Source organism: Acanthisitta chloris, unplaced genomic scaffold, assembly GCF_000695815.1.
Source record: "Acanthisitta chloris isolate BGI_N310 unplaced genomic scaffold, ASM69581v1 scaffold2390, whole genome shotgun sequence".
Classification (NCBI taxonomy): Eukaryota; Metazoa; Chordata; class Aves; order Passeriformes; family Acanthisittidae; genus Acanthisitta; species Acanthisitta chloris.
In genome coordinates this window covers 15634-28170 of record NW_008649733.1, presented here as the reverse complement: position 1 = coordinate 28170, position 12537 = coordinate 15634, and the positions used below count along the sequence as shown (strand labels likewise).

The window sequence follows — 12537 nt, the reverse complement described above, 5'->3', positions numbered from 1 at the left end:
TTTCCTAAACACTTTCCTTTTTTTTAATCCCAGAGAACCTTTTTGATCTCTATTTTCTTTGAAAATCTAGTATCTTTCCTCATTAATCTACTTCCCTTTGACATTTTCCTTAGTTCTTCTGCCTTCACTTAGTCTCCTTACTTTATTTCTCCCTTGTTTAGCATATTTTTGTCCCACTTATTTGTTTTTACTCCTTATACTACACCTTTCTTTTTACCTTTCATCATTTTCCATCTATTTTCTTCTGCAACCCGTTGTTCCTTAATGTTTCTACCTTGCTTTTAACTATCTATTCCCTTGCATTCAGAAGAAACCTTAGCATGGGTCCCAGCTCACACCAACACAAATACTCAGTTGTAACCCTCTCTCTTCTCTCTAGACCTGGCTGTTTAGATCACATAACACAATAAAGCACTTACTCTCCATAGCTCTGCAATTACCCCACAGATTTCTCTTATGAATTTTTGGGATCTCTCACACCTGGGAGCTGGGATGCCCAGTTGCTTTGAAACTTGTTTTGGAGGAAGAGAGAATCAAACAAAACTAAAGTTGTAGCCTGGATTTCAGTTGAGCTTAAGTTGTTGACTTCACCAGCTAATGATTCAGCTAAGTTTCACATTTATGCTATTATAAGATGTGTGACAGACACTCTCAGAATAGCTGATAGAAAGCATTAATTTCCTGATAACACCTGCTTTCTTCCAGTGCAGTGTACAGTCAGTGTTTCTTCACTGGTAAATAAAATTCCTTCCAAGAAATCAGAGGTTTGACCATTTAGCCACTTTAATTACAGTATTAATAAAAATATTCCTCTTAATACTGTGACTGGGTGTCCCAGTTAATTCTCTTGCCTTCCAGATTAAATGAGAGAGATGCTCAGTAGCAGTGAATACATACCCCTTTATGCTTTCTGAAATGATGAGTGGGCTACTCACACCTAACAAATCAGCAACATTAACAGCTCCAAGCACAATTCTGTGAAGCAGATACTAAAACTCACTGAATTGTACCTTGACTATTCTCTGGTAGACAGGGCCCTGGAGTTGTTTGAGGTACCTGATGTTGTTTCATAGGATTTTGCCTCAGCTTTATTAAGCTCTAGCATACCCTATTCTAATTTAATGTCAGATCTAGTTTTGAGTGCCCTTCAAATTTCATAGAAGACAAGTCTACTCACCATTCACAATGCAGTAATGAATACTGTTAGGTTTTCCTCTGTCTCCATCAAGAGCAACAACAGTAAGGACTTCAGAGCCCTGGGGAGAAATAGGAAATCACAGTCCATGGGCTGAGATCAGAGCAATGAAATTGCAACTGCATATTAGTAAGCTGAACTTCTGTAAGTTTTTCTGCAGTGAGGTGCTGGGGGCAGAGTGGGTACTCGTGCTTGTGCTGTATGTGGAACACAAAAAATGGCTTTGCAGAGCAGAAGCTGAATGCTGCTTCTTGGACTAACTCTGCATTGTTCCTACATCAACAGTTTTAGCTGTTCCTTGTGATGCAGCCCATGCACTGTACCATACAAAGTGGGGACACCCCTGCTGATGCTCACTACCTATGGACCTGCTGTGTTTCCTGCCTGAGCCAGGCTGCTGCCTGCACCACGCCACTGCCTGTGCTGATGGCAGAGCCACCTGCCTCAGCAGCCCCAGGAGGGCCAGGGCCAGCTGCAGCCTCAGGACATGCCAAAGTCAGTGCCAGCTTCCCCAGGGCCCAGTCCTCCTGTCCTGTTTTCCAGTTTGGTTTTGGGTGAGCACAGAGGGCCAGCAGGAGCACAGCACTACTTCCCATGGGCTGCTCTATGCCCACTGCTCTGGGTGTGAAACAGCTGCAGATCCCATGTGGCTGCAGGTGCCTCAGCCCCAGAGGCTGGCCAGCTGCAGGAGCAGGGACACCTGCCTTGAGCCACAGACTTGGACAGAGGATTTGGAGTAACTGAACTGAGGACGTGAGGTTTGGTTTGGGTCACTGCCGAGATTCCCTCTGGTTGCTACTGTGAAGGTTCCAGCATCACTGTGTGCCCCATGGGCACACAGCATGCTGAGACACAGGCAGCTGCCCAGGAGTTATCAGGTCACTTGCATCCTACCTAATTAAGTGCAGACAGGCAGCAAAAGCAAACAGAGATCACAAAGCAACTTGGCCCACAGAGCGTTTAGGGCATAAAATTGTGATGAAAATGATGGTGATTCAACTGCCCTTAAACCTTCACTGCCTGTCTTTCTGTGCAAGTAATGTGGCTGTTGGCCATACATACAGAACTTGTGTACTGGGGACCATTTGCTTGTGTGACTATTCCTATCAGCTCAGAGGGATGATAACTGTCACATTAAAATGCTCACTCAAGTGGCAATGAGCTGTGCAATTCAGGCCTCTGAACTACTAAAGCACTACTCTTTGAGGGCTGCAAAAGCAGGGAATGCTGAAGTAACTGTCAGTTAATCACAAGTGGCAACAAGGAACATTTTCATGACAATCCTTGAGTGAATTTTTCAAACGAGAGCAATGTTCTGTTAGAGAAACTGGAGAGACAGAACTGTATTTATTATCATTTATGCTGGAAGCAGCAATAAAATCTGCCTACTGGGCAAAATGCTGTGCAGTCTCTTTGAAGGTGACAGAGTACTTGTGAATCCTGACAACTCTACCAAGGAGAAAAGAAGCAAGTGTACAAAACTAACGCCAAATGTGCAAGCAACACTAAAATCAGCTATTACCTCTCTCTCTGCGGAGTTCATTCTAATAGCAAAACCCACACTGGGAAAGACTGATTCATGCTTCCAACATTACATCATATTGGTGTAAGTTATGAGCTCAAGCTGGATGGAATTAACATTTATTGACTCCCATTTCCATAGTAAACACTAACTCCTGTGTGCACCTGATAGTTATTTCAAGATCTATATGTAACTATGCAGAATAAATCAATATACACAATATCATTCATTCTAAACACCTGCAAAGAACACAGGCATTACATCTTTGCCCTGCTGAAATATAACAGCCTCTGCAGTGAACTGCAGTATATAGTCATGTAAGGGCTGCAGTATACATTGGAGTCTGGACAGAAAGTAAAGACATGATCTTTCCTGAAACTCAAGGGAAGATCAGGAGAACAGTATGCAGTTACACTGCTAAACAGATCAATAGCATAATGTTGGGTAAATCTGTGGGCAGATATAATTTCTTGTCCTATGTATGAAGAAAATTTTAATTAAATCTTAGGTATCAGGGCAAAAGCTGATCTATACACAATATCATGTCACTGTTTAGATATAGAGAAAACTCATTAGTTTCCCCACTTCAAGAATAATATGTGGCTGAGCATCCCCAATTGTAACTGGTTCTCCTAAGTATGTCCCTGCCTGATTGATCATCTGGTGCATTTTAGGCCTGAGAGGACTTCCTGGCCCATTCTGCCTATCCAGCCATCAATGAGCAGATAGCATCCTGCATTTTGAGGATGTCAGGATTGCTTCTTCCCAGGTGATGTTCATGGAACAGCACAAAGAGTTTGGAGCATTTGGGCATAAATTATCCCCAAACTTTGCACAACCAGCTGTTGGTATGTGATGTTCATGGAACAGCACAAAGAGTCTGGAGCACTTGGGCATAAATTATCCCCAAACCTTGCACAACCAGCTGTTGGTACCAGACTGATCACAGCTGGAAAATAAAAGCACTGTGAAACCACGCAGTGCACAAACACACAAAGGCTTCTAGCATGATGTATTCAGGTGAGGTATCTGGCAACCTGCTTAAGCCTTCAGCCAAGCTCTTCTGGAGCTCTGAGCTATGGCAGAGCTTAGCCACTGTCTGGGCTTAGACCAACACAAATGGGGTGAATCCTTTTTGTCTTTAATGATGGCAACAGGAAATCTTGCAGGGCAAATTCGCAATGGGCGTAAATAAGAACAAGTCTGAGACTTGGTCCACTCATCTCACCTAGGAGTCAAATCAGAGTTTAGGTCCCATTTCCAATAAAGCCTATCTAGAAACTGTAGGGCCAACTTGACTGAGGTGGAAAACGCTGCACTTGTTCTCCCACAGATGAAAACCAGCACTTACCACGAGGGTATCCTCATAGACATATCCATAGTAGGGAGTCCCAATGAACATGGGAGGAGTGTCCTGAACATCCTCCACATTGATAGTAACTGTTGTTGTGGCTGAAAACACTTTGTTGTCTCCCCTGAGCTTCCCACCACCATCCTGGAAGAGAAGACATTATCAGATGCCTTTGCTGAAAGATGAGTGCAAATCAGCTTATGGCAATGCATGGACCTCAGGAGCCTTCAGAAGCACAGTTCCAGAAATCCTTTCTCTCTCTCAGCACACTGATTCATCTGGTCTGCCCTATTCCCTTCTCTTTTCCATTTGTTCCATTCCCTCTCTAATTAGGAAGGCAGCTTGCAGTGTCTCATAAGCAATTTCTTCTATTAAAGTGGTTGGGCAAATATATGCAGTCATACATCATCATCTTTTTTCAACAACATAGGGGAGACAGGGAATTCAAGATTGTTTTTGGGAAAAAAAAGAATTTTCGAATCTATGCAAAGAGTTAGCGACTAAGGTCCACAACTTTTCATCCCACATTTAGTCTTGTCATAAACACAAGACAATGCACAGTAGCAAGGTAGTGCTTTTCTAGGGGCAAATAAACAGTGCACATGCTCAAAGTCTTCTAGGGACTCTTATGTGATAAAGTGAAAGCACAGAGGAGCTGTGCAGCCAAGAACTGTGTTAGCCACAGTGTATAAACAGTGTCTGGGGACTCGACTGCAACCAGCTTGGTGCAACTGATAAAGCAGAGCCAATTAGAGAGCTGACTCACAATTTCAGAAGCTTTTAACACCCTCAGTCTCAGAGCACCAGTTGGAGGTCAGTAGTCATGACATGTGTAAGAGTGTGAATTGTTCAACATGTCTGCTCTACCAATCGTAAAAATTCCATTTTTTGGAAAAGATACACCTTTTTTTTTTTCCCCTCCTTACTGCCCCAAAGGCAGCATTTAAGCCAAATTTTGTTACTTCTCCTCAAATGAAATTTGAGTAAATAAATACATTAAAATGTCTATACATTTTTCATAAAATATGAGAAATTTGAAGTCTCCATAAGTAACAGCAAAATTGTCCTCTTTCCATCCACGTGAGTCTGTCTGTGTGACAGGAGCCCATGGGATCCTGAGAGACTTTACTTCAGAATCTATAAACTTCTAATGACTGCTTTGAATCCTCAGCCAAGTCACAGGCACAGCACTGATGAGAATAACAGTGGCAAGAAGGGATGTGCAGCAATATTTGCAGGATTTGAATAAGCTCCTGCCATGAGGCAGCAGAGAAGTGAAAGAAACATTCACAGATATTCCCAGAGAAGAAGTCCATCATTTGTGCTGGGTACAGCTGTGCCCTGTGTCTTACTGTCTGCCTGCCTGGGGTTTGTCCTTCTTGCAGCAGGGCCGTGCCCTGGGCAGCATGAGGGAACCCTGAGCACCTGACTTCGCTCAAAGGCTGATGTTTCTTGCAGCTGGGGCCACATACACCAACTCTTCACTTCTAGGTGACTCTCAAAACATGGAGGTGACATGAACAAAATATGGGAAAACCACTCCCAACCAAATCCTCCACATGTTGTTCAGCAGCAGACACCAGTTACCTTTTCTCCCTCACTTTTCCATGTTACCCCACACACCTCCAGATGTTACAGAGGGAGTAACACTGCTGCCTCAATGTTATGCTTCGTGTTTCAGCAACTCTTGTATATGAACTAATCAGTCCTACTCAAATACAACACCCCACCTCCTCTAGTTCTGGATAAAAGCCACTCAAATACAACACCCCACCTCCTCTAGCTCTGGATAAAAGCTGTATACCTTGGCTACAACCACAACAAAATGCGTTCTTGATTTCTCATAGTCCAGGGTGACCCCTGGTTTGATGCGCAGGACACCACTGTGACGGTCTATTGTGAACTTATTAGCATGGATGTTCTAGAAGAAAAGAAAAGAAGAAACAGTGAGAGATTACAGGTATGGAAATAAGATTGCTGTAGGGATTCATCTTTTATTTCATCTGCTAAGGGAAAGTACTAGAATAATGATATGGTTTGGGTGAATAATACATTTAATGAATTTCACCTCTGTGTGTCTATGATCAATTCATGAACCAACCATGAGTCTCTCATTATTCAGAATAAATCAGTTACCTGTAGTGTAGATATTTTTAATCTTTTAGTATTTCTTTGTGAAATCTTAAACTGGCTAACACAGCTCATTGCATGGAAAGAGGAAGGGAGGCTTAACAGAAAAATAGACAAGGGGAAAAAGAAGAAGAAAAAAGGTGCTACCCCTTAGTGTTTCAAAGTTCAAAGCAGGAAGGTTGCATGTTTAGATTATTGCCAATACAGTAGTGCTTTGGTGATTTTTGTGATGTACAAACAAAATCTAAAAGACATCTGATTTTCAAAGAGGCCTAAAAAATGCCCTTCTCTCCTTTCTTCTAAGCTGGAGATATCTGTACAAACACCTCTGTTCCAGTATCCATACACAGTGGCCACTGTCAGAGAATCTTGGCTGTTTCAGTAGACATCATGACCTACCTATATCAGACATCAGAGGGTTTTTTTCTGTGCAACTTCACAGTTCTCAGAGGCTGTGCCAAAAGACATGGCAAGATTTTTCTTTCAGAAAATACACATATTTAGTATCCTTTTTTTGCCACACAAATATGTAAACTAGACAGAGAAGTTTGAAATTGCCATCCCTTGGTTCAAGGTCTATCTGGTCCCTGGAAAAAGCCCTATGCAAAATTGAATCCTGCACAGATTGTATTTTAAATGGATCATGATTTGTGAAATCAAAGCTAAATTTCAACAAGGCACTCAAGGTGTTCTTTCACAGTATTTCCAAGTTCTTAACAGGATTAGCTTTAGTGCTGTGTAAATATCTTCTACCTTGTTTCCATATTTGTATCCAAATTAAATATTGCAACAAATTCACTTTGGTTTTTGTTTGTTTGGGGGCTTTTTTCCCCCTGTTGCCCCTTGAATAAGAGGAACTGCAGTGACTGTGGATGAAACTACTTGTTGCAAGAAGGACTTTGAATGATATAATGCAAAAAGTTGCCCTTTTGGTATGCAGAAGGTCTGTAATACAGAAATTCAGCTTTAAATATGGAGGCCTTTCTCCAGTGGGCAGTAACTTAAAGGCTGGTTTCAAGCAGTCACAGCTTTGTCAGTGAGAAGACTTAGTGCCTCATATTTCACACTGTGATCCAGGTATCAATTATGCAGCAGCCTGCTACACTACAGGGGACATTTGGATTTCCAGTGTGTTTCACTTTCTAAAGAAAGCTATTTCTTGCTTTAGAAATCCCATAAGCATACAAGGTTACCAACTAATCTTGCTCTCCCTGTCACTCCAAAGGAAGGACCAGTAACAGCCTTGCCATGAGGAGTCCTGCTGGCAAGCACAGGAGTGTCAGTAACAAATCCAGCTCCCCCTCCTGCCTGCTGGATTGCCCTTGGCTGCTTGCAAGCAGACAACATCTGTTTTGTCAGTGCTTGTTTTCTTATGCACCATGCAAAATTAATCCTATCAGCACTAGTATCAGGTTCAACACCCAAAGACTTTTTTTTTTAATTTGACTTCTGAGATCTCAGTAAATGAGAGATGATTTTTGAAGGTACAGTCAATACTTTACCTGCAAGAAGTAGGTGACACTTCCTCCAGAACCCGTGTCTTTGTCTACTGCCTCAATCTTAAAGATACTGCTGCTGGAGGGAGTGTTCTGTGACCAGAAAGAGTTACCAGAATCACACAGAAGTAGAAAACCACGAGTTAGCAGAAATGAATAATGAGCATGCAAGGAGGCAGAAAAGGAGAGCGATGGTAGAAAGAATGTAAAAGCACTGAGGAAGCCAAAGGGCAGAAGGAAAGGAGGGAAGATGTTAAAAATGGTGGAAGATGGAGAACAAGAAGGAAGAAACATTTTGTAGAATAAAAAACAGCAAAAAAATCTAGGAAATATAGAGTGTATCCTATTCCCTCTGGAGTCAATTCTAAAATCTCCCAATGACTCACATCTTTGAGCTTACCCCCAAAATGGCACAAATTTAGTACCTACAGACTTATTCCCTAAGTTTGCAGTGAATATTAAATATGTACCCAAACCCTAAACCAAAAGAATGCAAATCTGTCCTACTCATCTTGTTATTTTATTGAAAACATACTGGCCCCTCTTTACATCCTGTAGAAATATACTTCTGGTATGCAAAGGAACTTCACCAACCTCTGGGACTTCGACTATGTAAGGTGTATTGATGAACTCTGGGCTCTCATCATTAGCATCCATTACAAGAATCCTGACTTTTTCAGAAACCTGGAGTAGAATATGAAGAACATATTGTAACTCAAACTGATTTTCAACATGTACCCATTCATTTGCCTACTACGGTGTAGTCTAAGTCAATTAAAAATTGTGCTGCAATAGAATATATGTGCACCACCAAAACTGGACACGTAAAAGAAAATACAGAAAATTCTATAATCCAAAAGAACTTCCTTTGTGGAGAACACCCAGATATCTCCAAACTAGAGGAGGAGTCTCAGAGTACTTTATAATTACAGATTGGAGCAATTTTCAAGTCTTTTTTAATTCTTTATGGCATTCAAGATACTATGATGCATTTTAGGATAATACGTAAAAGGCTGTAAAAGTTGGTACTTGAGACCCAAGAGCATTCATTAATGCCTTGTTTTATATCATGATATATGGGTAATAGCTCAGATAATTTGGATGTACAAATACATGGTGCTAATATTCAACAATCTATCTTTAAAAAAATGTGGTATAAAAATTCAGAAGCAAACATATTTGACCAAAAAGCTTCCCAGTTGTTTGCAAGTGGACATGTGGATGCAATCCCATTATTTCCTATTTACAGAGGGTGCCAGGGCAGTTGTGCCTGTAGGATGCTGGCGCCTCCCAAATATTTCTTGTAGTTATCTCTATTAATTTGTTTAGATGAGGAAGTTCTAAACAGGTATTCAGTCTTGTGGATAGTACATTGGTCCTACTTCTGGTGATGAAGCCCATGTCCTCTTATTGGCAGACTACTATCTTTGCTGTGATAGTATCAGTTCATAAATTGAAAATGGCAAGAAAATTTGTGGAAGTAGGACTGGATGCTTGTGCAATGCCTCAGATAAGTCCTTAGTGATTAGATGTGATCAAAGCTTTGTCCAGCAGCAGACAAGAAAACACCCATCACCTCAGCCTAAGCAAATCTTCTTAATGTCATGCTGGAGAAACACTGCAGGGGTGGAGGGACAGTCAGCTCTTGAGTGCTCAACAGTAGTTCTTGTAATGTCATGCATTTCTCCAAAAAGCCCCCAGATTTTTCTCAGGCATGAATCCTACTGAGCTAGCAGCAAAATCTCATAGGAAGCTGCTGTAATTCTTCAGTAATTTTGCAGGCTGTTAAGTCAGTCTTTCAGCTCATACTACATTATAATTATCCTCAAACAGCTAAGCAAGGAGATGAAGTGAGACTTGAGTTACTGTGAGTCCAGTAGCTCTTGGAACAGGAGGTAAGACTCTAATGAGATTATGTTTTCTGATCAAATGAAATAGTCCCTGCAAGGTAATTTAATAGGAGGAGGTATGTGGGCACAGACAGTTTGACAAGCATAATTACATACTTACTGTATTCAGGCCATCTGAAATACTGACAATAACTTCAATCTCATCTTCCTTCTGTAAAGCAAGAAAATTCCTTTGTTAGAGAGATGGTGTTTGCCCTGATTGCAAAATGGGACCACAGATTTAAACATGCCTAGGTAGGTAGATGAAAGTAACAGCTAATATCACAAAGCAATCAGAGCAGAGGCTAGGAAGACCCTTCAGAACCTCCAGCTGCAGGCTCCTAGGACTTTCTGTGGCTCCTGTCAAGAGATGGTTGGCCTGGGAATCCATTGTTCTGTAAAGTGTTAGTGAAAATCAGTCATCTTTTTCAAGAAGCATTCCATAAAAAGGCACAGTTGGTTCAAAATTCTTCTGTCTCAGTATACAGTATTTTGAAGGGTTTACCAAGTACTTTGTACCCTTCTCTGTGAAGGAGATATGAAGGATTCAATGCCTGTGTTCCCAGAATAAGGCTGCCTTTAGGCTCCCATTGCTGGGAACATCTTTACCCAACATGGTCACATTGACTTGGTTATGATGTACTAGAGAATTGTCCTGGAACATTGCTTACACAAATCTCTTCTTCCTCCTAATGACAGAAGACTCTCCTGTCTGAACATTTGAGGACTGTAACTGCCCCTAAGCTCTTGATGGAGTGTGGATATGGGAAGATAGCAATAAAGAATAAATTTCTATTTTGACAAAAGCTGGACAGACAGCAGCTGAGAAAAAAATGCTAGCTGTGTTAGTGGCACAAGTCAACTGGAAAACAATGTGATGGGTGAAGCATAATGTCTTAGAATTGCAAAGTATATTATATGCTTCAGGGGAAAATAAGCTGGCATTGTCCCTCAAAGGCACAGGTCCAGATCAAACTAAACTGAAAGAATTCCACAAACACCTGGAGTGGTGCCATTTGACTGTACCTCTCTGTCAAGCTCCTCGATCAGTGTAACATTTCCAAGGTTCTTGTCAACAGAAAAGTAGAGTCTTGATCCTGCTTCATAGGTCAGGTCATATGTCACTGGATCTCCTTCTGGATCAGTTCCATTCAGAGTGTACACATGGGTACCTGAAAAAATTTCATTCAACAGCATTTCCTTGTGGTTATTTCAATCAGTAAATATTTCACTGGTCTGTTCCTTAGGAACTTATCTATCCTGAGGCAGACAAAGGTTTTGTGAATCAAACCCACTTACTGGGAAGTATGGATAAGCAGACAGTTTTATAGTCCTGATGGCAGCTTTTTAGCAGACTGGTTAAATCAAATTTATTTGCACTGCTTTCTGCCACTTCAGGCCCTTTCCTGTGGAACTGCACCTAGGTCAATACTGTTCACATCCAAGTGTTTATGCAGGTGACAAGCTCTTGACTAACTCTCAGCCCAGGTGAGTCAGAAGTGATGCAACTGGGTACAATTGGGTGACAATCTCAGCTGTACCAAAAGGCCCTCATGGACCTCTGCTCTGTGGGAAAAACAGATTTGCAAACTAGGGACCTCTGCTCTGTGGGAAAAACAGATCTGCCAACTATCAGGCAGAGAATCTGGTGACTGAAGGGACCACAGGACTGAACCCAGGCTTGGGAGATTCAAGGACATTTTCAGACTTTCCCACTGTTAGAACTAATAGATGCAAAATCTTTGTTTCTATTTCTCTCCCCCTCATTATCTTTCTCTCATTACACTCCCTACTTGGCACACCCACACATGCTCATACGAATGAATAAATTCTCCAAACTCATCAATGTATTTCCTTTACAAGCTGGAGAAAGAGAATGTTATTTCTATTTTAAAACCTTTGAGACTTGGTGCCAGTTTTTCCAGTACACTGACTTTGTGTATCATAAATGATACTTTCTGGAGGAGTTATAACACTCATGTTTTCAAAACATGGTGAGAGTGTTTATTAGTTTTATTTTTAAAACTTAAAACGTCTGTCAGTCTACTATGCATTAATACCTTCATCCAAATAACTTCAAGCACTTTAGAAACACCAGCTAACTGAGCCTGAAATATAAAACACTATTGTTTCCTTCCAATCCACTGTGCCTTGGGTAAGTTACCTGAGATATTAAGGTTGTAGAAGTTAAGCACAGAAACTGTGCATTACAGCTAACAAAGTCCTCTGGACTGGAAATACTGTAGCCAAGTGACTCACTGATTAGCAGCAAGTTTTGCTCATACGTGCAATCCAAACAAAGCATAAATTAAGGAAGAATATTGTTAAAAAGAACCCAGAAGACTCCAGAACTACTCTAGTCCTGAGCTGAGAGATTTTTAATTCTGTACTCAAAAGTCTCAGTCTTTTTCTCATCTCCTCTCTGCAGTTGCAGTGGAGTTTCTCCCTGACCAGATCCATAAGCTTCTGTTTAACTCTAGAGCTTTGACTGACGTCCTACCCACAGCTTCTCAAATGTTTCCTTGGTTTTGCAAGGCAACCTTTCAGACCTCATTTGCTTATTCCTTGGCATGCAAGTGGTGAAGCTGCTCAGTGGGCTTAATGGACATGCAGCCTCCAAACATCAGTGGTGATATTTAGAAAACATTGCTGTCTTCTTGGCATAGGAAGAGATTATATGCCAAGTCATATGGAATCTGTGCTCACTTATGTGTAAACTCTCTGATGATAATTACCAGGGCAATATTTGGCCAACTTTGTACAGGAAAATGTTCACATTGCAAAAAACAATGAACCCACAAAACCACCAAAAATAGACCCTGTTATGAGTTGGTTCAGCCAGCCAACAAACAGTCAAGACTTGCAAAAGAGGTTCACAAAACCACAAAACACTTCCCACATATTTTTTTGACTTTTCTCACAAAACAGAGTAGAAAATAACAACACATCTGTAA

The 12537-nt window shown here is 41.2% G+C and overlaps 1 protein-coding gene across 1 annotated transcript in view; it reads right to left on the bottom strand.

Annotated features, from left to right (window-relative positions):
• The window catches only part of CDHR1 (cadherin-related family member 1), a gene marked incomplete at its 3' end in the record, with an annotated part of 35374 nt that overhangs the window by 15407 nt on the left and 7430 nt on the right, over nt 1-12537 (bottom strand). The window contains exons 3-9 of the mRNA XM_009083845.1: nt 10610-10755; nt 9705-9755; nt 8289-8378; nt 7701-7787; nt 5873-5989; nt 4069-4212; nt 1178-1256 (exon numbers count right to left, since the gene is read on the bottom strand). Of these exons, the coding sequence (XP_009082093.1) occupies nt 1178-1256; nt 4069-4212; nt 5873-5989; nt 7701-7787; nt 8289-8378; nt 9705-9755; nt 10610-10755 (714 nt within the window). The remainder of the gene's footprint in view (nt 1-1177; nt 1257-4068; nt 4213-5872; nt 5990-7700; nt 7788-8288; nt 8379-9704; nt 9756-10609; nt 10756-12537) is intronic.